The sequence below is a fragment of the Hyaena hyaena genome, unplaced genomic scaffold, assembly GCF_003009895.1.
Source record: "Hyaena hyaena isolate Hyena2069 unplaced genomic scaffold, ASM300989v1 scaffold_670, whole genome shotgun sequence".
NCBI classification, from domain to species: Eukaryota; Metazoa; Chordata; class Mammalia; order Carnivora; family Hyaenidae; genus Hyaena; species Hyaena hyaena.
The window spans coordinates 477,832-503,463 of NW_024081306.1; the positions used below are offsets into that span (position 1 = coordinate 477,832).

A 25,632-nucleotide genomic window follows, 5' to 3' on the forward strand; every position below is an offset into this window, starting at 1 on the left:
CAGAGGATAAAAATCAAGGTGATTCACAACCATCTTACTAATTCTATTCCTCAAATTCCCAACATTTTTCTTAAACTTTCTTTTGAATTCTAATTCAATACATTCCCAACATTGTTAATCACTTAATGATTTTATTATAACTTTACATACCCATGCTTTATGGGATTATATGTACTGCTTAAGGTCAAATCCTTGATACAATTAAACAGCACACAAATAAAACACACCTGTAATGGCATTGGATCATCCGTAATAAATGAAATTTTGAAGTTACTGCAGATCAGCTTTCCCCACAAATCGTACTGACTTGTGTCCGTTGCAATGCATTTTCTCACAAAGTTGACTTCATTTACGACAATTTCTCCTTTTAAAAAAGAAAAATACTGTGTGAGCTACAACTATACCATAAAGTGTCTACAGTCACTGTGTGGCCTACAAGGACTGCTTTCTGATGGTGACAGTAAGAAGGGATGCTGGAAGCTCACGGGTGCCAGGCACCACGGGTGTTCCTTCCTTGCAATGGTACTAGTAACAAAGGGACTGCCCCCCTTTTTACAGATACTGAGGCACAGAGAGCTTAAGGGTCTGAGATGGTTCAACCAGAAAAGATGAAACTGAACCTACGTTCTTTAATACTATGTGATACTGCCTTCCATTATCATTTATTGAAAGGCATTCTGGAGAAAAAAAATAAACTACACTCCTTCAGAGTATTACTGGATGGAATATTTGTGTTTTATTAACATGTGACTTTACATCCCAATGTCTTTGATTCCTTTTCTAAGGGATGAGAAACAGAGTTTGGGTTTAACCACAAAATTAATATGTAATCTATTATTGGTAAATAGGGTTCAGGATGGCAGGGTAGGAAGATCCTGAGCTCACCTCCTCTCACAGATACAGAGTTTATAGCTACATATAGGTAATTTCCTGTCAAAAAAAAAAAAAAAAATACTAAGGGCGGGGTGCCTGGGCGATTCAGTCCCGTAAGCATTCGACTTCAGCTCAGGTTGCTCTCTCATGGTTCGCGAGTTTGAGCCCACATTGGGCTCTCTGCTCTCAGCAGAGACTGCTTGGTATCCTCTGTCTTCCTTTCTTCTGCCCCACCCCTGCTCACATGCATGGACTCTCTCTCTCAAAAATTAATAAACATTTTTTAAAAAATTAAAAAAAACCCCAACAACACCTGAAGGCTGAGTGATGGCTATGCACTGGGCAAATGAGAACTAAACCACATAAAGCAGGTAGGAGGGTGGGGCATCCCTGCATGATGACCCATGACAAGGATGGCATTCAAAACCCTGAGGTTCTCTCTGAAGAGTCAAGAGTTTGAATGTTACATGTCAGGCATCCCACGTTTTAAGGCATACCTTGAGAGACAAGACCCCAAAACAAGTTAACTTTGAAAACCAATGAGGGTCATGTCCCAAAACCCATAAGACCATAGAGATTTGAGAAACTGCCCTTAAAAGGCTCAGACACAGACTCACCCACCTGAGGGCCCAGGAGAGAGGCAGCCAATGGTGTCCAGACTTAAAGTAAAGAAGGATCACCTGCTTACATTAAAGCATTGGCCTGAAGGGCAGGCATCTAACATAACACACTTTTCTAGGAGCCTGCTGGAATATTCTCCCAAAACAGAGGCTGGTGGGCACCATTTTTGCATACTCTCTTTGCTGTGCTCCACAGCACCAGTATCTCCCAGAAGGGAGCTTTTACATCCATCTGGTGCACAAATTTTTGTGGCTGCCAACCTAGGGAATGCCTCTTGATCACCTGGCTCTGACGATTCTTGGTCCCACAGGACTATAACGGTGGGTGTTACCCAGAAAGAAGTGCATGTCCCTGCCTGGAGCCTTGATTTCTGTGATTGCTGCCACAGAACATCTCTCCATCATGTGGCTCTGGTAGCCAGTGGTATTTACACTTTTGGGTCTCACAGGATCGTAACCAACAGAGAAAGAGTTCATAGCACAGCAAGAGGTGACAGATCCAGGAGCACAGTCTTTCTGTGAAGGAGGACCATTGGCTAATCATCACAACTTTGGCCTGAGAGGCAGGTTTCTAGTTACGCACACATCCAGGGTCTGACTATAATTCTTTCCAGAGACCTCGGAGGGTGGGCACTGTCTTTGTGCTCATCCTCTGTAGCATTCCAGAGCATCAGTGTCTCCGAGTGGGGAGCTTTACATGCCTCTGGTGCCCTGGTTTTTACGTCTGAAGCCCCAGTTTTTGCAGCTGCTTCCTGAGGACATCCCTTGACCACCAGGCTCCGGTGGCTGGGGAGGACTTAAATTCCTGGGTCCCATGTAACTGTGGCAATTGGAGAGATGGTTCTCTTTCTTTTTTTTTTTTTTAATTTTATTATATTTTTTAATGTTTTATTTCTGAGAAAGAGAGAAAAAGAGAGAGAGAGGGAGAGAGACAGCATGAGCAGGGGAGGGTCAGAGATAGAGGGAGACACAGAATCTGAAACAGGCTCCAGGCCCTGAGCTAGCTGTCAGCATAGAGCCCGACATGGGGCTCGAAGCCATGAACCGTGTGATCATTACCTGAGCTGAAGTTGGACACTTAACTGACTGAGCCACTCAGGCCCCCCAGAGAGATGGTTCTTGGCAGGCTACCAGCCCTAGGGTGCCGTGCAGCCAGGAGACAGGCACAAGCCCCCAGTCTTTCTATGAAGGAGGCCTCTCTGCTTGTGCTAGAGCCTTGGCCTGAGGGGCAGGTTTCAGGTTTGGTATACAGTTGTGGTCTACAGAACTGCTCTCGAAGAAAGCAGGCTATGGGGGCCATCTTGATGTTCTCACTCTGCCTTTCTTCAGCTTGCCAGTGTTGTCCAGAAAATGCTTATTTACTTGGCTAGAGCCCCGATTTTTGTGACTGCTACTCAGGGAACACCTCCAGATCTTCTGGCTCTGGTGGTCAGTAGGGCTTACACTTGTGGTCCCACAAGACTACATATATTTGTATGTCTTAAAAAGTTGATGCTAGAGGGTTTGGCTTCTGGTCAGCCAGAATCTAGTTGCTTAGATCCTCCCCTTTGAACACTGACAGATTTAGCACATCCTTAACTACTGGGAGCTATTAAAAATATAATAGGCTGCTTGGACAAGGACAACCATTTGAGAGACAACGAAGAGCTGGGATGGGGTTCAACAATAAGGTTAATCTCCTACAGTAGTTATTTTATCTACTGTATAGAAATCAATACAGAGAGTCCAGGAAGATGAAGAAATAGAGGAATATGTTCCAAATGAAAGAACAAGATAAAACCTGAGACAAAACTTAGTTAAATAGAGATAAATAATTTACCTAATAAAGAGTTCAAAGTAATGTTCAAATAAAGATGCTCACCAAACTGGGGAGAACACATGAACACAATGAGACCTTCAACAAAAAGAAGGAAGCTATAAGAAAGTACCAGATAGAAGTCACAGAATTGTCAAACACAGTAACTGAATCAAAAATACTCCTGGGAGGTTCAACAACAGACTAGATGAAAAAGAAGAACAAAATCAGTCAACTCAAAGGCAAGGCAGTAGAACCTGCCCAAATCAGAATAGCAAAAAGAAAAAACAATGGAAAAAGTGAGGCTAGCTTCAAGGACTTACTGGACAATATCAAATGGCTAACATTTAAATCACAGGGCTCCCATGAAGAGAAGAGAAAGGGGCAAAAATCTTACTGGAAGAAATAATGGCTGAAAATTTTCCCAACCCGGAGAAGAAAATGGACATCCACATCCAGGAAGCTCAGAGAGTTCCTAGTAAGAAAAACCCGAAGAGACCCATGTAAAGACACATTATAATTACAATGTCAGAAGATAAAAACAAGGACAGAATATTAAAAGCATTAAGAGAAGGGGTGCTTGGGTAGCTCAGCTGGTTGAGTGTCTGACTTCAGCTCAGGTCATGATCTCACAGTTCCTGAGTTCAAGCCCCACATCGGGCTCTAAGCTGTTAGCACAGAGCCTGCTTTGCATCCTCTGTCTCCCTCTCTCTCTGCCTCTCTCTCTCTGTCAAGAGAAAAATAACTTGCTATACACAAGGGAAACCCCACAAGGCTATCAGAACTTTCAGCAGATACTGCACAGGCCAGAAGAGAGGACACCATATATTCAAAGTGCTGAAAATTCTTTTGACCTAGAAGACTCTACACAGCAAAGTTATTGTTTAGAAGTGAATAAAAAAATTTCCAGACAAGCAAGTTACCACCACTACACTGGCTTTACAAGAAATGTTAAAGGGACTTCTTTAAGCTGAAAAGAAAGTGCACTAATTAATAAGAACACATATGTAAGAATCAGGTATAAGTAGCATTACTTATCTCAGACAAAACAGACTTTAAAAGACTGTGATAACAGATAAATAAGGGTTTTACCTAACGATAAAAAGGTCAATTCAACCAGAAGATATAACATTTGTAAATACTTATGCATCCAACATAGGAGTACCTAAATATATAAAAAAAACATTAACAGTCCTATAGTGAAAAATAAGACAACAATATAGTAATAGCTAGGAACTCCATTATTGCCAATAAATTGGATCAATTACCAAAACTGGACGAGACTGTCACAAGAAAAGAAAATTATAGACCAATATACCTAATGAGCACAGATGCAAAAATCCTCAACAAAATACGTGCAAACTGAAAAATTCAGTAATAATACATTAAAAGGACCATATACCATGAGCAAGTGGGATTTGTTCCAGGGATGTAAGGATGGTTCAACATCTGCAAATCAGTCAATGTGATACACCAGATTAACAAACTGAAGGATAAAAATCATATGATTATCTCAATAGATGCAGAAAAAGAATCTGACAAAGTTCAATAACCATTTATGATAAAAACTCTCTACAAAGTAGATACAGAAGCAAACATTTAATAAAGGCCATGTATGACAAGCCCACAGCTAACATCATACTCAATAGAGAAAAACTGAAAGTTTTCCTCTAAAATCAAGAACGAGACAAGGATGCACACTCTTGCCACTTTTATTCAAAGTAGTATTGGAACTCCAAGCCACAGCAATTAGGTAAGAATAAAAAAAGTCAACCAAACTGAAAATGAAGTAAAACTGTCACTATTTGCAGATGACATCATTTGTACTATTTGTATATGGACACTTTAAAGATTTCATCAGAAAGCTGCTAAAACTATAATAAATGAATTCAGTAAGGTAGTGGGATACAAAATCAATACACAAAAGTCTGTTACATTTCCATATACCAAAAACAAACTATCAGAAAAAGAAATTAAGGAAATAATATTATTTACAAATACATAAGAATAAAATATTCAGGAATAAATGTAACCAAGGAAGTAAGAAACTTGTATAGTGAAAACTGTAAAATATTAATGAAAAAGACAAGATGACACAAACAAATGGAAAGATACCCATGTCCACAATTGGAAGAATTAATATTTTTAAAATGTCCATTCTACCCAAAACAATATACAAATTCAATGCAATCTCTTAACAAAATTCCGGTGGCATTTATCACAGAAATAGAACAATCTTAAAATCTATATGTAGGGGCACCTGGGTGGCTTAGTCGGTTAAGCGTCCGACTTTCGCTTAGGTCATGATCTCGCGGTTCGTGGGTTCGAGCCCCGCGTCGGGCTCTGTGCTGACTGCCAGCTCGGAGCCTGGAGCCTGTTTCAGAGTCTGTGTCTCCCTCTCTTTCTGACCCTCCCCTGCTCACGCTGTCTCTCTCTCTCTCTCTCTCTCCTAGAAATAAATAAAAAAATTAAAAAAAAAAATCTATATGTAACCATTAAAGACCCCAAACAGCCAAAGCAATCCTGAAAAAGAACAAAACTGAAGGTGTAATGCTCCCTGATGTCAACCTGTAAAGCTATAGTAATTAAAATAATATGACACTGGTAAACAGACACATGGATCAATGGAACAGAGTCCAGATACAAACCCACACATATGTGATCAATTAATCTGTAACAAAGGAGCCAAGAATATACACAGGGGAAAGGACAGTCTCTTTAATAAATGGTGTTTAAAAAATTAGATAGCTAGGCTACCTGGGTGGCTCAGTCAGTTCAGTGTCTGACTCTTGATTTTGGCTCAGGTCACAATCCCAGGGTCATGGGACCAAGCCCCACATCAGGCTCCACACTGAACATGGAGTCTGCTTAAGATACTCCCTCTGCTCCTCTTCCACACTCACCTGCTCTAAAATTTAAAAAAAAAAAAAAAAAAAAAAATTTTTTTTAAAGAAAGAAAATTAGATAGTGACATGCAAGAGAACAAAATTGAACCACTATCCTACATCATACACAAAAATTAACATAAAATGGATTAAAGACTTGAATATGAAACCTGAAAGCATACAGAAGAAAATATACGTTGTAAACTCCTTAACATCGGCCTTCGTGATAATTTTTTTAATCTAACACCAAAAGCACCAAAAGCAAAAACAAACAAGTAGGACTACATCAAACTAAAAATCTTCTGCACAGCGAAAGAAACGATCAACAGAATGAAACGGCAGGCTACTGAATTAAAGAAAATACTTTCAAATTATATATATGAAGCTAAGATCCAAAATATATAAAGAACTCATACAATTCAACAGCAAAAACAAAATCAAACCTGATTTTAAAAATGGCAGAAGATCTGAATAAACATTTCTCCAAAGACATATAGATGGACAACAGGAACATGAAAAGATGCTCTACATCATTAATCATACGGGAAATGCAAATCAAAAGTACAATGAGATATACCCTCACACACCTGCTGAAATGGTTATTATCAAAGAGATTAGAAATAACAAGTGTTGGCAAGGATGTACAGAAAAGGTAATCCTTGTATACTACTGGTGAGAATGTAAACTGGTGCAGATACTGTGGAAAATAGTATAAAGCTTCCTCAAAAATTAAAAATAGAACTACCCTATGATCCAGAAGTTCCACTTCTGTGTATTTACCCAGAGAAAATGAAAACATAGCTTGAAAAGATATTTGCACCCACATGTCACTGCAGCATTATTTAAATAGCCAAAATATGGAAACAATGTAAGTGTCCATCAATGGATGAAAAGATAGAGAAGATGTGATATACACACACAGATACAAACACACACAGGAATATCATTCAGTTGAGAAAGAAAATGAAATCTTGCCATTTGCAACAATATGCACACACCTTGGGAGCATTAGGCTAAGAGAAGTAAGTCAAATACTGTATAATCTGTTTTATATATGGAATCTAAAAAACAAATAAACAAATAAGAACAACCCAAGGTCTTAGGTACAGAGAAGAAATTAGTTTGCTAGAAGTGGAGGATGGGAGAAATGGGTGAGAACTGGTTTTTTGTTTTTTTAAATAAATTGAATTAAAAAAAATTTTTTTTAATAAGGTATATTTCACAAAGCCAAAGTAAGTTTCCCTCTGCACTCAAATTTTAACTTAGTTGGCAATAAGGCTTTAAAATATAGCTTTAGAGTTAAAAGGGAAGATTAAAGAAAGAAATATAAGAGGTCAAAACAAAATTTACAATGTGCTTTGAAAGGAATTTAAAGCGTGGTCATCATTAAAATAAACCTTATTTTCAATATTTAAAACTCAACTAGACCCAGGGACATTTTTAAGCAATCTATCTCCAGAGTCAATGGTAGACAAGTGAGGGTACTGATCTACTTCATCTATACTTCTGTTACAAAAACCTTAACACTGGTGGGTAGAACCTATTTGTGGACAGGCCCCAAATACTTACCAATTCAAGAATGCAACCATAATCTCAAAATGATCTTTCTCTTAACAAAACTAATGTTATAATAAATTTGAATTGCAGTAACTTTTATACAGAATTCTTAAAAATGTGTAAGACTGTTTTATGAATAGCAACCTAACATTCACTTGAGAATTTAATTGAAATTTACTCATGTCAAATTCTCAGCTTAAACCATCTCAGTAACTGTCTATCCTGAAGACAAGCATCCTTCACACGGTCTGTGAGGCCCTCGCTCCTCACCCTCTACCACTGTCCTCCTAACTCTCATACCACAGTGCCCTCTTAAGCCTTCCTCGGGATCCTACTTCTATCAGATGGGGTCTTTGCACACGCTGTTCCCTTTTCCTGGAATATTCCTTTCTTCTCCCTTAGCCTAATCACTTTCTAAGGAATGTCTTTTTTTTTTTCTTTTTAATCTCTCTGACTAGATTAAATTCCTCAATCCTATCATCATACACTTGTAATTCCTAGCATTTACACAGCTACCATTATATATATTTTAAAATCACTGCTTGTCCCACCTTCAGGATCATATACTTCATGAGGGTAGAAGCTAGACTGATTTTTCTTCAATGTTGAAATTTCAGTTCCTAGACAAATGCCTAGGACAGGTAGGTGTCTACTGAAAGAGTGCTGAACATGTGAATGAATTAAATTACTTTACTGCTCCTGGTTCACCAGACAACTACCACCAATGGAGGAGAAAGTGCTCCAGACAGAACAGAAACCAGGAATTTAATATGGCCAAGCAGCCAAGAGGTCAGGAGATAAACTGTGTAGGAGCCTTATTACAAAGTTAGAAAAAAAGGCCCAGAACTGGTATGCTTGCCTACCACATATGCATAGAGAGATTTTATAAATCTACCAATGGGAATTTCTCAACATTTTTCCTATTTGATTCTTTCAGCAACACATAAAGTATGACAGATAAGGGACTTGGACCCAAAGAAGTTATATCTCTTTCCTAAGATTTAAAAAATAGAGGAGGTTCCTGGATGGCCCAGTGACTTAAGCATCCGACTCTTGATTTCAGCTCAGGTCATGATCTCAGGGTCATGAGATCCAGCCCTGCATTGGGCTCTGCATTGAGCATGGAGCCTGCTTAAGATTCCCTCTTCCTCCCTCCCTCCCTCCCTCTCTCTCTCTCTCTCTGTCTCTCTTTCTCTCTCTCTGTATCTCTATGTCTCCCTCCTTGTGTCCTTTACCCCTCCCTGCTCACTTGCGCTCTCTAAAAAAAAAAAAAAAGATTTAAAAACTAGTAAGAAGTAAATTCTCAGTATTTCCCTATGCTTACATAAAATGAAATGTATTATATCTAAATACAGGAAGCACAAAAACAGAACTAAAGAGGGGCTCCTGGGTGGCTCAGTCAGTTAAACGTCTGACTTCAGCTCAAGTCATGATCTCACAGTCTGTGAGTTCGAGCCCCACATCAGGCTCTGTGCTGACACCTGAAAGCCTGGAGCCTCCTTCAGATTCTGTGTCTTTCTCTCTCTGCCCCTCCCCCACTCATGCTCTGTCTCTGTTTCTCAAAAATGAGTTTTTAAAAATTAAAAAAAAACATAACTAGAGATTCAAAGTACTACTCTCAACTGGATTCTAATGAGAAAAAAATTTGAAAAGACAAAAATATACACTAGAACTCATTAAATCATTCAAATACATAAAATTTAAATCTTCCATAGCTCCTTGAACCTAATGTTTTCCAACATCAGAATGTGAGCTAGTGAATATTCAACCTTTCTTCCTACCAAGAAATCTTAGCTAGCAATTTTAAGAGGACCTTTAACTTGAAAAGAAAAGAAAAAAAAACCAAAAACCAAAAACTCTGTATTAATTATTCACAGTTCTCACAGTTAGATGTTACTCCTGCGTTACTCCTGTAACACTGACTTCTTCATAGTAAAACTACTGGCTCACAAGGTATAACCTCTATCCATCACTTCATGCTGTGCCACTCTTCTTAACTAGCCGACTCAGCTGACCAAAGACTGTCCAAACAATGCCACAAAATTCATTCACTTGTAATGCTAAAGATTCATACATATTTCTTATGAACGTTATAGTCAAAAGTTTACTTAAAAAATGGCTACACTATAGGATTTTAGGTTCTTGAGAAAGGGAGGGGATGTGATAACGGAAAGAAAGGGATGGAGGTCTTGTAGGACAGGACACAGCAGCTTCATTCGTATCATCAGTCAACTGTATTTATGGTGCACTTGCTCGAGGACAGCCCTTCTTCTCTAGCAACATGATTCTCTTACTGATGGCACAAATGTAAAATGTCAAGCCCATGAATGCAGTGAGAATGAGAAAAGATAAAGAGAATACATTTAATGAGTCCACCCCATGGACCAAGTCCAGCTCTGGTTTTTCTAAGTAACATCTTACTGAAACATATCCATGCTTATCTGTTTGTGTATTATCTATGACTCTTTCCATGGGACAAAGGCAGAGCTGGGTACTTGCAAAAGAGACTTTATGGCCTGCAAAGTTGAAAACATTTACTGATACTTTACAGAAAGTCTGCCTACCCCTGTGCTAGACATGGTTACTTAAGTGAGAACTTTCACATATACACAGATGGATGCAGACATAAAGAGATGTGTGTGTACTTGGGTTAGTAATACACTTGCATATTTTCTACTGTCTCCTCTAGGTCTAAAAGCACAGTCAGCACACTGATCTTGGTATTTAAAGACCATTCTCCAATAGAAGGAACCAGGGCTCCTTGCAAAAACAGCTAATTCCAGGGCCAGGGCAGAGAAAACAAAAGAGGAGTTGGGAGTCTCTGGTAGTTCCAGAATGCCAGAAAGGAAGGAAAGAGTACGCAGGGTAAGGGAGAGCATTTCAAAAGGATACAGGCACCAACACAAAAGAATTCATCAGTCCATCAGTAAAAATGAAGAAACTGTCAGACTAAAGATATTGAGGAGATATAATGACTAAATGCAATACAGTAACCCAGATGATATCTTGGAACAAGTAATGGCCATCAGTGGAAGAACTAGGGAAATGTGAGTAAAACTTGCTTAGTTAATAGCATTGTTAATTTCTTAATTTAGCTCAATTTAACAAGGTTATGTAAGATATTAACATTATGGGAAGTTAGGTGAATAGTATATGTTATCTATCTGCACTCTTATACAACTCCTTTATAAATTCAAGTTTATTTAAAAATAAAACTGAGAAAAAACTGGACAAGAAATAGAAAAGTAACAACAACAACAAAAGTAGAACAGGGGGACTCTGGGCTACGGTTGTTTAAGGAAACGTAAGTGCCACACAGCTCTGAGAGCAGAAAATGGGAATGAGCCCTTGGGAGAGGAAGAGAAGTAGGGCGGGATGGGGCGGGGGAAGAAAAGGAGGGCACTTCTGGGGAGATGCTCTATTTGGGTCTTATTATTATAAACATGTAATTAAATGTCAAGTTAACCTGGCTTGAGTTTTACTTGATGACATTAAATTATGTTCACATGGAATCAGTCTTTAAAATAGTTGGCTCATTTAGCATGGCTGTCTGCTCTCATGATAATTTTCTGTTCATACTTAGTAAGAAAGAAGTAACACTGGGTAGGAGCTGTTAAAGCTACTGCATGTACTGCAGTCCTGTGGGCCACAACACTAGCTTACAGATAGCAAAGAAAAAGATACAAAATGGCCTCTTCCTAGAGAGGACAGATACATAAATAGAAGAGTACTGGGTTGTTCTTGCTGCATCTTAAATTAGTGACCCCTAAGGAAAAAAAACACCCAACAAAAGCTTCAAAACTCCAGGAGATAAAGAAGTTTTCACAGAGACTGTGCTCCTGCGCTTCTCGGGCAGCAGGGCCGTGCTGTGCTGGGAGGCTTGTGCTGGCTCAGAAGCATCCATCGAGTTCCGCCTCCCCCGACACCCTCCACCCCCAGCTCCATGGTCCCAAGTTGACAGCGTGCAATCAGCCCTGGTGGGAGGGTTTTCACCACCAAGCACTTTCCAGCACACCACTGGAGGGAAGCCACAGGGAGGCCTCATGGAAGGTAAAGTAGGAAATTTGCTTCCATGGGCTAAGTAGAAAGCCCCACAGAAAAAGCTATCTAAATCAGAATATGATGGGTCAGGAGTTTTTACTACCACCTGGGAAAGAATCAAGAGATCATCAGAATTTGTTTTCTAGAGACCCTTCCATCCATAAAAATAAATAAGAAAGGAAATATAACTAAAATTAATAAATCTCCAAAAATGGTATAGCTAAGGTTTTAACTTCCAGAGAACCAAAGAATTCCATATTATCTTTCATGATACCTTACACATTCAGAAAATCAATACATGTTTGATGAATAAAAATTAACTTTCTCATACATTTTATCCTGGAAAATAGTTTAAGACAAAACCTTATTGTGTAGAGTGACTAATTAACCAATATAATGTATTTAGACCCAAAGCAGAATTCAATATATGGCTTTACATACAGTGACTGGCTGTCTGGAACTGAGAGGAGTCTTTGCATGCCAGACTTTCAGCACTACACAGGACAGTCACGGACAAAATGGGACCAGTTGTTACCTTAGCTATAAATTCAGGAATTAAAGTGGCCTAAAAATTATTAAGAGAGGTTCAAACTATATAGAGGACAAACACAAAGTGTCTGATGCTGTCGGAGGACAAACACAAAGCGTCTGATGCTGTCGTGGATACTAAGACTCCAGTTTAGGATATCACACAATACAAAAAAGCATGTAATCAAGCAGCATGTCCAGTTAGGTGCCACCCACAACGTGGGCTGAAGGACAGTTAGAAGTGCAGACCCTGGGAAGAAACCAGAAAGAAATCTTGAAGGCAGAAGAGCATTGAGACAGAATATGTGATAACAACAGTAACAAAGGCGTACACAAGCAATCAGGCTCTGGGGAGAGAGAAAGGAAGCAGCCTGACTGAAGCAAGTATCAACACTGGGAAACGGGGCAGAGGTCAGCAAGGTGGAGTGTTAGCAAATTACAGAAGTTACTGAATTTGGATTTTTATCCTGGGTAAGCAGGATTTTTACCTGTGCAGGTTCATGAGGAGTTTCTGAGCAGGAGCTCAGGTACAAAGAGACTGGCGGTCAGAAGTGAGGAAGTGACAGAAGTGAGGAAATGAGTAACAAAATGCTGGCTTATGGTACTCCAGCGGCAGCTAAGGACAACAGCTCTGAAGGTTCTATAGGTGTGGAATAAACACAATGGTTACATGGTTCATTGCTCCAAATGGAGTTACAAATCCTTCAGGGCTTTCAAAAGCAACATATGAATGAATTAAAATACTCCAAAAAAAAAATCAGTCTACAATCATCTCTAAAGGTTATCTACAAAAAGGTACTAAAACACAACACAAAAGGGGTGCCTGGGTGGCTCAGCTGATTAAAGTGTCCGAATCTTGATACTGGTTCAGGTCATGATGTTGCAGTTTGTGGGAATTAGCTCCGAGTCGGCCTCTGCGCTGACAGTGTGGAGCCTGCTTGGGATTCTCTCTCTCTCTAGCCCTCCCCTGCTCATGCTAGCTCATACATATGCGCTCTTTCTCAAAATAAACAAACTAAAAAATAAAACTAAAAAACAACACAAAACATAAAACACTTGAAAGAGAGAGCAGACTGTTAAGGGATTTACAATGCAAGTGAAGACAAAAGAATTAGTGAGCCAGAAAACAAAAATAGTACATAAAACAGGTCTAAACAGTTTGTAAAAATAAACAAATAAACAAACAAGACATCTACCCAACAATGGTTATTTTCATTTTCAGATGGCCCATGGTCATATGCTTTTCTGATCAGATTACAAAAGACTCAATGAGTGCATTCATTATCGATCTAACAGTTAATCTCAATGCTGACAAGCCCAGTTGGCATTACAGATGGCAAGGGGAAAGAGCTGAGCTGACACACAGCCTTAGCAGAGTGGCTGCAGCTTAGCACAGTGGCTGAGGCTTAGCAGGCGCTCAAGATGTAGAGCAGAAGTCATTTCCTGACACCCTCCCCCCAGAAATCTCACTTAGGTGACCCTCCTCTAGTCCTCATAACCTCTGCTCCCCCGAAGTAGTTCCCCCAAAAACCAGAAATTGTCTAATGGCAGGACCCCAACTTTATTTTAGCTTTTTACTCCTCTGCCACACAGTGTGAAACATGCATTCAATACCTGAACAATTAACTCATTACCATTAGCCATAGAGTTTCAAGCCATCCTCCCTCTCACCTCACAGATCCTTAAAAAGATCCTGTCCCAGGGGCGTCTGGGTGGCTTAGTCAGTTAAGCGTCAGACTTCAGCTCAGGTCATGATCTCACGGATTTTGAGTTTGAGCCCTGCTTCAGGCTCTGTGCTGACGGCTAGCTCAGAGCCTGGAGCCTGCTTCAGATTCTGGGTCTCCCTCTCTCTGACCCTCCCCTGCTCACACTGTCTCTCTCAGAAAAAATAAAAATATTTAAAAAAAATTAAAAAAAGGTCCTGTACCAGAGCTAGAAGAGAAAAAAGGCCATCAAGCTCACTTACTGCAAATCTCACAACTTCATGACAAAGCCGCTGGCATTCTACCAGCCTCTGCTTTAGCAAAGCCAGTGACAGGAAGTCCACTGCCTCCCAAGACAGTCCATTTTCTGGCTGAAATTCAAAGTTGCTCCTCAAGTTGGGTCAAAATCTGTCATTGTTGTGGAAAGGGCACAGCCAAGGACAGAGCTCTTTTTACCTCACTAGAGAACTTCTAGGCGGACATCCAATCTGCCCTCCCTCCAGTTCCAAAGCATAAATCTACCCTAACGTCACCAGTGCAGTCAGGTGGGCCCTGCTGTGTAGTGGTTAAAGGCCCAGGCTGGAAGGTGGGCTCAGAATTCTGGCTCTGCCCTTGCTAGCTGTGCAATACTGGGCAAGTTACTTAACATGTGCAACTATAATTTTCTCATCCGTCACATGAAGATAAACTGGTGCTTCCTGGATAACAGTTGTTATGAAGAATAACCTGGAAACTATATGTTAGTTAAGGATCTTAGCTGAAACTGTCAGAAATGAGCCTGGAGCCAGCTAAGCAAAAAGAATTCTGTGGCTTTTGACTTAAGTTGGACCTCAAGGAAAATGAAGCTTAGGAGCTTTAACACCTTCATAAGTCTCCCTCAGTGCTCTGACTCTGCCTCTCTCTAATATGTGACTTCACTCTTTGGGGCAGGTTTTCTGAACTATAGTCACTGGAAGAATTACCAAAAATGACCTCTTTCCTTACTACCAATCTGAATGGCCTATTATCCTTGCTGGAGACACTAGAACCCAAAACTGTGTGGGAATGGGGATCAAAGTGTCAAAAGAGAGAGGGCACATTTTTCTAAAGACAGTGAAAAGACTCCTAGGCAGACAAAACTAATGATGCTCTCTGTGTAAGTGCTCATTAAATTGCACCTATGAAATTATGAAAACCTCATCAAGTTCTGATTCCACAAATTAGGTATACTACAAAAACAATTCCGGCAACCAACACAGAATTCTTAACCTTTTCAATTTTATTAACTTCAGAACTCCTTTAAAGACACAGCTACTGTCACCATAGTTTAACAGAACATATCTACACCAAAGAAGCTGGAAGGACAAAATCCCAGAACACACGACAATCCTTTAAATCCATTTAGCTCAGGGTGCTTGGGTGGCTCAGTCAGTTAAGCGACTGACTCTTGACTTTGGCTCAGGTCATGATCTCATGGTTGGTGAGTTTGAGCCCAGTGTTGGACTCTTCACTGACAGTGTGGAGCCTGCTTGGGATTCTATGTCTCCTTTCTCTCTGTCCCTCTCCCACTTATGTTCTCTCTCTCTCTCTCTCTCAAAAATAAATAAACAACAACAAAAAAATCAATTTAGCTCTATGGGAAAAAAACTGCATTTTCTCAATTTGACCAAAGGCTGATAAAAACTTCATCCAGGTCTGAGGCCAGCCAGGCCCTGGAAAACAGTAATATAGGTCACAATCCTCCACCTTGTTCACAGGCCTTGCTGTGATCAGGCACACTACCCCTCCAGCACTTTCCCCATCTAGCACTGAGCCACACCCCAATAGGTACTCAGATGCTCAGTGAACTGCCTCACCAGTCCAGCAGCGATCCAAAGATAGTCTGACAGTACTTGGTCTTAACAAAAAATGCAAAAACATATATACACACACATAATCATTTAAAAATTCAAACTCTCCCTATTTTCCAAAGGATTGGGGTGATTTTATACACACAATCATTAAAAGAACAAAATTCTTGTAATGCTGAAATGATGAAGAGAAAGCCTAGACAAAGCCAGCTGCTTTGGTAGGGCACTGTATTTCCAGGCGTAGATAAGAAATTCTATTAAGAAATGTGGCTCTGGGAGACATCAGAGACACAAGGCATAAAATAAGACAGTCTTTCTCTGACTACTGAATCTGAGAGTTGGTCTGTCTGCCTGTGTGCAGGACTATGGCAACAATTTAAGCTGGTGTTCTGAGGGGTTCTTTCTTTTTTTCATTTATTTTTTATTCATTTATTTTTATTCATTTATTTTGAGAGAGAGAGTGCGGCATGTGAGTGGCAGAAAGGCAGAGAGAGAGAGGGAGAGAAAGAATCCCAAGCAGGCTCCTCGCTATCAGCACAGAGCCTGATGCTTGGCTTGATCTTAGGAACAGTGGGATCATAACCCCAGCTGAAATCAAGAGTCAGAGGCTGAACCAAATGAGCCACCCAGGTGCCCCTGAGGGGTTCTTTCATTTAGTCATTCACTCAATCAACATCTCAATGCACTATGCTAGACAACACAACCACAAAGCTGAATTAAGTACAACTGCCATCTCAAGGAAGTTCATGAACCAGGCAAACTGAAAATTAGTAACATAAAGCACAATCTAAGCGATCAGTGTCTTCTATTTTCCTCATTTAATAAAAGATGAAGATCCTTTTAAATTTAGTCTTGTTAAGTTCCAACAGAGCACACAATAGCTGCACACAAACAATTGATTTTGTGCTGATTTTCATCTGCTTATAAAAGTTCAAATTTCGGGCATCTAAAGTAGGATATCCTTGAATCCAAGGCACTATGCCCAAGCATAACATGCAATACTGTATCTCTGAACAATTCCTTTTTGTTCCGTGTGCCTGTGTCTAGCCACAGGTAGCCAAGTTTTCTCTTGGTTTCTGACTGTAATGAAGGCAGGAACTATATTATTAAGCTCTCTTAGTGAGTCTTAACCTAGTCCATGTCTTTAGTTCACCAATACCTCAGTTACTTTCCAACTGTCTTCCAGATTTGACAGGTAGAGTAGTAGGATCCAGGCCAAAGGAGCAATAGAGGTTCTAGGAGCGGTCAGACATGTCACTCAAGAGGAAAAGCAGGAAAGAGAGACCACAATGAGGTGGCCACACAGAAACTGGGAAGTGTGTGGGAAGGCCAAGATAAGAAAGTAAGAACAGAAGGGGTGAGGAAGGCAGACAAAAGACACACTAATCTAGGAAACAGGGTAGCTGCAAACAGAACCCAGGGTGCCAGAGCCGTCACCTATGTGTACCCAGAGTTAATGCAAGAAAAAGTAACACAAATCAGACCATCCAGATTTAGCTGTCCTTTCGTTTCTTTTTTTTTTTAAATGTACAATGGGATTTTATTTTACGTTTTTTTTAAACTTTTAGTTTCAATCCTAAAATGGTCTTTTTTCTTTTGTTTTCCTTTTTTTATTTAAAAAAATTTTTTTTATTATTTATTTTTATAAATAGTTTGTCAAATTAGTTTCCACATAACACCCAGTGCTCATCCCAACGAGTGCCCTCCTCCATGCCCATCTCCCCCTCCCCCCCACATCCATCAGTCCTCAGTTTTTGTCAGCATTCAAGAGTCTCTCATGGTTTGCCTCTCTCCCTTTCCCCCACCATTTCCCCCTTCTTCTCCCCTTTGTTCCTCAGTTAAGTTCCTCCTAATCCTCCTATACGTGCAAACATATGATATTTGTCCTTCTCTGCCTGACTTGTTTCGCTCAGCATAACACCCTCAAGGTCCATCCATGTTGCTACACATGGCCAGATTTCATTGTTTCTCATTGCCATGTAGTATTCCATGGTATAGATAAACCACATCTTCTTGATCCATTTGTCCGTTGATGGACACTTAGGCTCTTTCCATGTTTTAGCTATTGTGGAGAGTGCTGCTATGAACACTGGGGTACATGTGCTCCTATGCATCATTAGCTGTCCTTTCTAGCACAAGTAAACCACTTACGGTCACGAAGTAAGTTTATACCTTCCCCAGAAAACTGTGACTTTTTAAGTACAGAGGTAAGGCTTTAGCTAATTCTATAAAACCATAATCTTTCAGTGTGAAGTTCTTCAAGCTCATTGATGAAAGTAACACTTTCATAAGCATTATTGTAAATATAAAACTTAATCAAAAAAAAATCAAGCACTATCATTTGTATGTAAGACCTGTTATTTATTAGCGTCAAATCATAATGTTGGAAGAGGGACATCAAGGCCGAAAAACAGAGCCTATTCACACAAAGTAAAGGAAGCCAAAGTTCAATAGCTCACAGGCACTCGTTCAAGATGAGTTCTGTTTCCCACAGCTGACTTTGAAATGCCTGGAGTGACTAAGACCAAAACAGAGCATGCACAGGGAGCAAAGGTTACTTATTAATTCTATTGTTAATATTAAGGAAAAGTACAAAGGATTATTTAGTACACACTGGTAGGGTAAAAAGCATTAACAAAATAAAAGCAAAATATTTATAACTAACTCCCATAATAAAGTTTAAAATAATTTTTAAGAGTTAGCATCTATAATTTTTAAGAGGTTGACACTGTAATGTGTTTGTTCCTTCTCAACATTTAAAATTTTAAACCACAAAATTTAAAGTTTCCATATCTGTTCAATTACTACCTATAAGTTCTAATCGTTTTAATAGATTTAGCATTAAGTAACGAGTAAGATTCTTAAATGCTTACAGGAGCCACACAAATTGGTAGGCGATTAGATTTCAGGTTTAAAACAGGCTTCCCTAAGTATCTGGTTACTTCCCTTAATAGTCACATTAAACAACTGACTTTTCCTTATTATTATACCTTGTTGTACAATCAAAATACCAATTAAATCATGTTTTAAAGCATATAAAACTCCTATCTGCCACCAATTCTTACCTCTACCTCTTAGGGTCTCCGAAGGTAAATTCTGCTCTAAACCAGTGCTTCTTCACTGGGAGGAAATTTTGCTCTCAGAGGCAAAAAAAAAAAAAAAAAAAATTTTGGCGACGTCTGGTTGTCATAACTAGGAGGTGGAGGAGCGGGGGTGCTCTGGCATCTGGTGGGCAGAGGCCAGGGATGCTGCTACACATCCTACAATGAGCAGGGCAGCCCCTACAACAAAGAATTCTCAGGCCCAAAATGTCAACAGTGCCTCTGCAGGGAAACCCCATTCTAAACTGAAACAAGTAAATTTGCAAACACAGCTGACACCTTCAAAAAAACAACCGCCAAGTAAGTAATTCAAAGTTTGCTAAGCTCTGTTATTGGTATAGAGACCCAGACATCATAAAAGTTGCTTTTCATACCAATAAAATGATGATCTATTAATCATTACTACATGAAGTTGCAGACAAGAAGGGCAAAGAGTACTTTCCCTACCTAAGCAATTTACGATTGCTGTAAAAATGACCATTTCAGGAAAGAGACAAAGAAAAGAAAAGGAAAGAAAAGAGGCAGCGACATTCTTGACGGCTTTCTAGGGTGCTTATATTTTCAAGGACAAACACCAAGTTCTTCTGTCCCTGAATCGTTAGATTTTTAACCGGATAAAAGTTTAAAATGAAATATAAGGGGCAAGTTAAACACATGGTCCTAGTTGGTAGAATAATCTTGGACCAAACCACATTACTAAAGTGTCCGTTGAAACTCTGAGGTTTACCTGGCAAAAGGACTGGCTCCAGTTTTTTAATCTTCGGTTCCGAATTAATCTTATCGTCAGTCTGAAATACATCAGCAAAATAAATCAAGATGAAAACTTTTCCTCCCCCGTGAGTTACTAAAGCAAGTTTTATTTTCTAAGTGATGACACATGCAACAGACACATATTCCTCCCGCCCCCTTAAAATCTTTCACATGTTTTACCAGATCTCTTCAAGGATCTGTTCATTAGCGACTGAGGAGTCTGACAAAAATATTAAAACTGCCGATGCTGTTTCCAGGTGTTCACATTTATGACAGATAGGTAACCTCTTCCACCAGGTGCCCACAAGCGACGCACTCATGCTGGCGGCCACAGGGCGGACAATCGCCAGGCGAAGAGCTAAATAAAACCCAACTCCAAACACTCCCTCGAGTCTCCTCACACGGCATAACTACGGTCTCCGGGCAGAGAGTGACCGTGGCGAAGTTTTACAAGTTTCCATCGATCCAGTGGCGGCTCCCGAGAAGGCGCGTGGAAACGCGCCGGGGCTCTAGTAATCGCACGGCTGGGGATAAGGAGACCCGGGGAGCCTTCCAGGGGGTCGGCCCGACGGCTCCCCGGAAGGGCCAAGGAGAGGGGCGTTCTCGAGGAGGGGGTTGTTTACCTGGGGAGGCGGCAGGAGGTAGGACCTGAAGGTGGGTCTGGGCGGCTTGAGGGAGAACATGATGCCGCCGCCTTTTCGCCCCCGCCGGGTCGCAACCCCGGACCCGCCGCGGGCAGGCGGTAGCGCCGACGCCTCCCGACGCCCGCGGGCTCAAAGTTCCCCGTGCGGCCGCCCAGGCCCTGTCTGCGGCCAGCCGGGCCGGGCGGACTGACGGGCGGGGACACGGCGGAGCGCCCGCCCGAGCGGGGAGGAGCCGGGGCAGAGTCGGGTCGACTTGGGCGCCTGGGCCCATCCCCGGAAGGGGCCCGGCGCCCCGCCCCGAGAGACGGTGCGCGCGGGGTCGGCGGCCGGCCGCTCCCGGCCTCTAGGCCGCGCTGGTCCCGGAACGCAAGACTCGCGCCGCCCGCCTTCTTGCCGGGACCTTCAGCGAGCACGCCGGGGGGAGCGAGGCTCGGCAGCCATCTTGAGAGCACAGCCTGGGGAGGGCCCTCCTACGGCGGCCCGCAGGGCTCAGTGGGGCCCACAGGGACCTACGGCGGCCCGCGGGGGTCATGGTTGCTACCGGAGGGGGCTGGCGACCTTGGCTCAGAGCTCTCTCTTTCGCGGCCGCTCTGCGCTGTGTCTTTTCCTGGCTCAGCTCCCTTGACGGCTGTTGATTAGACACCCAGCTCGCGCGACCATTGTGGTTTAAGTCGTCGGGGGGAAGCCCAGGCATGGGGAGGGGGACTCTGGTGCCCCGGACTCAGCCAGTCACCGTGTGCGTCCAGCACGTGAGGGAACCGCTCTGGGAAAGTGGACCCGTGCTGCCAGCAGCGGCCAACATTAAACGTCCAGCGCAGTCTGGATAAAGCTCCCTTATAGGTCCTACAATTGGGGAAGATTGTCTTCCATCATCCCGTCTGTTGTCTTTGCGCAAAGCTTTGAGACTGGGATGTCCTACCAGCTGAGCTGACTGCTGATTTCTATGGGATGTTGAGACAGGCGTGGCTCTGGGGACTATTGACAGATGACACTGGCAGGCAACTCAGACTCCTCAACTTAGTTTATTAACTTTTACCCTCCTTATTAAAATTTAATGTAGAAAAGAGATATTAAGCAAGTTAATGTCCTTTCTTTTCTTACCCTCCTCACAGGTACAGAAACCCAATGAGCAGATAAATGATCAAAACCCCAGCAAGAGTGAGGCACTAGCAGCGTGGGGGCCTTCATTAGGCAATGGACCAAAAAACCTTCCTGTGAATTTTGCAGTTAACAATTAGTAGATGAATTTCATCATATTGAGCACAGGGCATTTCCTAACTCGAAACGTATTTCTGAACTGGAACAGCCTTTGGTGGAAGGGGTCTAGTGACATATCACTTTGGTGAATCTGTTAAGACTTGATCCTTCTTTTGCTTTGACGAATAAACCACTAATCCAGCATTTTATAACTAATGTCACAAGGAGCTCCAATATGGTCATATGAATCATGATCATACTGACAAGTGTTGCTAATTGAAACATTAAAAAAAATTTTGAGATTCAAAACTTTGCTTTTTTCTCTGAAAATAATTTATCCTGGATTTAGAACCCTACTAATTTTTGTTGTTGTTGTTGTTAACTTGTTTGGGTAACACATGATTTCATTTGCTCAGGAGCCACAATTGTACTTTAAAATGTTAAATTCATTGGGTTATTATGGGTGTTAAAAACACTTGTGCATATACATTTAAAAATTCTTATGAATAGTCTGATTTTTCTGCCTTAAATGGATTAAAAAAAAACCCTTGCAAAAAAAGATCAGATTTGGGGTTACCACAGACGTGGGATAGAGGAGGGGGATTTGAAGAAAGGTGGTCAAAAGGTACGAACTTCCAGTTACAAGATAAATAAGTACAAGGATGTAATGTATAGCATGATGATTGCAGTTAATACAGCTGTATGATATATAGGAAAGCTGTTAAGATAGTAAATCCTATGAGTTCTCATCACAAGAAAAATATTTTTTTGTTTGCTTTCTGTTTACTGTGTCTGTGTGAGATGATGAAATGCTACCTAAACTTAATGCAGTAATCACTTCACAATATATGTAAGTCAAACCATTATGCTATATGCCTTTAACTTGTATGTCAATTATATTTCAATACTAGAACAAACTGGTGCAGCCACTCTGGAAAACAGTATGGAGTTTCCTCAAGAAGTTAAAAATATCACTGCCCTACAACCCAGCAATTGCACTACTAGGCATTCATCCAAAAGATACAAAAATACTGATTAAAAGGGGCACATGCATCTCAATTTTATAGCAGCACTATCAACAATAGCCAGATTATGAAAAGAAATATATATGTATAATAGAATATTACTCAGTCATCAAAAAGAATGAAATCTTGCTATTTGCCATGATGTGGATGGAACTAGAGTGTATTATGCTAAGTGAAATAAGTCAGTAAGAGAAAGACAAATATATGATCTCACTCGTGGAATTTAAGAAACAAAGCAATGAACTTAGGGGAAAGGAAGGAAAGGTAAAATAAGATAAAAGCAGAGAAGATAAACCATAAGAGACTCTTAAATATAGAGAACAATCTGAGAGTGGCTGTAGGGGAGGTGGGTAGGGAAATGGGCTAAATAGTTGATGGATATTAAGCAGGGCACTTGTGATAAGCACCAGGTGTTATATGTAAGTGATGAATCGCTAAATTCTGCCCTTGAAACCAATACTACTCCATATGTTAACTAACTTATATTTAAATAAAATCTTGGAAGGGGGGGAATGGAATTTTTCCCCACAAATATTCTCCAAGTAATATGTGAGTTTTTCCTTATACTTAGTGACTTACTCTGTGATTTGGGTTTTGCCATATTGTTTTTTTAAAAACTACAACTCTAATATGTGACCCTACAATAGAAAAATAGAAAAATCTTTGATTTCTAGATTTTTTATTGACCTATCCCTAAATTTTATGACATTTTAAGATACCTAATTATATTGGTCTGCTTGGGCACAGGTAATAAAATATTACAGACTGTATGCTGAAACAGAAATTTATTTCTCACAATTCTGGGGGTGGGGGGGAGTCCAAGATCAAGGCATAGACAAGATTGGTTTCTCCTAAGAGTTCTTTGACTTGTTTGCCAACAGTGTTTGTATTTTCATATGCCCAAGGTGGAGAAAAGGAAAGAAAGAAGAGAGAGAGAGAGCAAGAATGTGCACTCTGGTGTCTCTTCCTTTAAGGGCACTGATCGTGTTGGATCAGGATTCAACCCTTTATGGTCTCATTAAACTTAATTACCTCCTGCAGCCCCTATCTCCAAGGGTAGTCACATTTGGGGATCAGGGCTTCAACATATGAATTTTGGGAGGATACAGTGCAGTCCATAACACTAGTCTTATAGCCTCTATTCAGCCCTGACCTCCTTGATACTTTGACTACAACCTTCTTTTGGCTCTAATGCCACTCTTTTGCCCTCCTATTTTTATGACTGTTTCCATGATTGGTTCTATCATGGGGGATAGTGATATTTCTACAGATCATTTCCTTTCCCCTCTGAAGAGAGAGAGAGAAAAGCTAACATTTCTTAAATACCTATTAGGTGCTAGGAATTTTATATATTCATTCAGTTACCAAATTTGTATGACTGTCACCTTTGTGCTAAAACAAAACAACCATTCAGTTCACCAAGAAAACAAAGTCCCTACTTTTATGGCATTAGGAGTAGAAAGATATGTATATATATTCATATATATACATATATATGAATAAATAATATCTGATGGTAATAAGAGGCATGAGGAAAAATAAAACATGGGAAGAGGATGAGAGTTCTAGTTTATAATGGGGGTGAGGTGTGGTCATGGATAAGATGACACTTGAGCAGAGAGAGACCAAAGAAGTGAAGGAGTAAGCCAAGTGGAAATCAGGAGGAAGAGCTGGGGGGACAGAGAGGATAGCAGTGCAAATGTCCTGAGGTAAAAGCATGCCTGGTGTGTGTTTGAGGCTAGTGCAGCTGATACAGCCCTACTCCACTTGGAGAGGAAGTTAGAAAGAACAGGCCAGATCTCATAGGGCCTGAAAGCTGAGAAAAGCTTTTGCAATATTTTAAGCTAAGAGTGACATGATTCTGGCTGACATTTTAAAAATAATCACTCCCAGGGGTGCCTGGGTGGCTCAGTCAGTTAAGCGGCCGACTTCAGCTCAGGTCATGATTTCACGGTTCATCGGTTCGAGCCCCGCTTCGGGTTCTATGCTGACAGCTAGCTCAGAGCCTGGAGCCTGTTTCAGATTCTGTGTCTCCCTCTGTCTCTGACCTTCCCCTGCTCACGCTGTCTCTCTCTCTCTCTTTCTCTCTCTCTCTCTCTCTCAGAAATAAATTTAAAAAACATTAAAAATTTTTTAAAAATAATCACTCCCATTGCTGCAGGGGCACAGCATGGTAGAAACTGAAAAGACTAGTTGGGAGCTATTAGAATAGTCCAGATAAAAGAAGGTGATGGTGGTAGCAGTGAAGAAGAGAAGACATGCTTATGCATAATGTCTACAAAACTCTGCCCATTGCCTGGGTATGTGGGCCTTTAAGATGACTATTTAGTAGCTTAAAAGATCTTTTCTTGGGGGGAGATTCTGGGGGAAATGATAGCTGCAGCATTATTGCTTGATCTCCACATAAAAAAAGACAAAGCAACTCTAAAACAAAAACAGAACCAATGAATGACACCTATAAGCAATCTAAGTAAAACAGGATTCCCATGATCTCCAGTATACAGGTAAGTGAGAGTAAAGCAATAGCAGTCACAAGATCTTTGTGGTATCAGCAAAGGGAATCAGTGAGGTCTCTGGAGAATTCCAAAATAGCTTAAAGGTATTCATTCACTGGAAGGCCCATCCCATCAAGTCGAGAATGGTAGCTGAAGTAAGAAGGGGTGTTTGTTCTCTCCAACATCATGCGAGTGCAGGGGGCTCATGGTAAGGTCTGAAGAGATTGGAACAATATAGCTGTAGGAACTCTTGAAACTGACTTACTGGTACTTCCTTAGGAAAGGGGCCCACATTGAGGACAGACTGCTGGGCGTGGAAACAAAACTGAACCAGATAGAGACCAAGGGAAGAGAAGGTCCAGAAAAAAATGGAGGACCAGAAAGTCTCCAAAAGTAAGCTGACTTTAAAAATTTTAAGACCACACTATGAAAATAGAAAAGATACTCTGTGAAGTGAGAAAAGCTATCCTGGATATCACCTCCTTCAAAAAGTTCAAGAAAACCCATTTCACATGAAAATAAGCAACAGGAATGGGGGTGGGGGAGAGGGGAAGGGGGGTGATGGGCATGGAGAGGGCACTTGTTGGGA

At 40.8% G+C, this 25,632-nt stretch overlaps 1 protein-coding gene across 3 annotated transcripts in view; it reads right to left on the reverse strand.

The window, feature by feature from the left end:
• The window catches only part of MTMR10 (myotubularin related protein 10), a 55,482-nt gene extending 34,962 nt beyond the window's left edge, over positions 1–20,520 (reverse strand). Inside the window, exons 1-3 of one of the 3 annotated variants that reach the window (XM_039217187.1) lie at positions 20,306–20,520; positions 19,660–19,720; positions 228–364 (exon numbers count right to left, since the gene is read on the reverse strand). In XM_039217187.1, the coding sequence (XP_039073118.1) occupies positions 228–364; positions 19,660–19,720; positions 20,306–20,365 (258 nt within the window). In that variant the 5' untranslated portion in view covers positions 20,366–20,520. Of the gene's footprint in view, positions 1–227; positions 365–6,045; positions 6,067–6,191; positions 6,197–19,659; positions 19,721–20,305 lie in introns of those variants that run through there. The other 2 variants (XM_039217188.1, XM_039217189.1) reach the window with 2 other exon arrangements.
• Between the last annotated feature and the right edge of the window lie 5,112 nt (positions 20,521–25,632).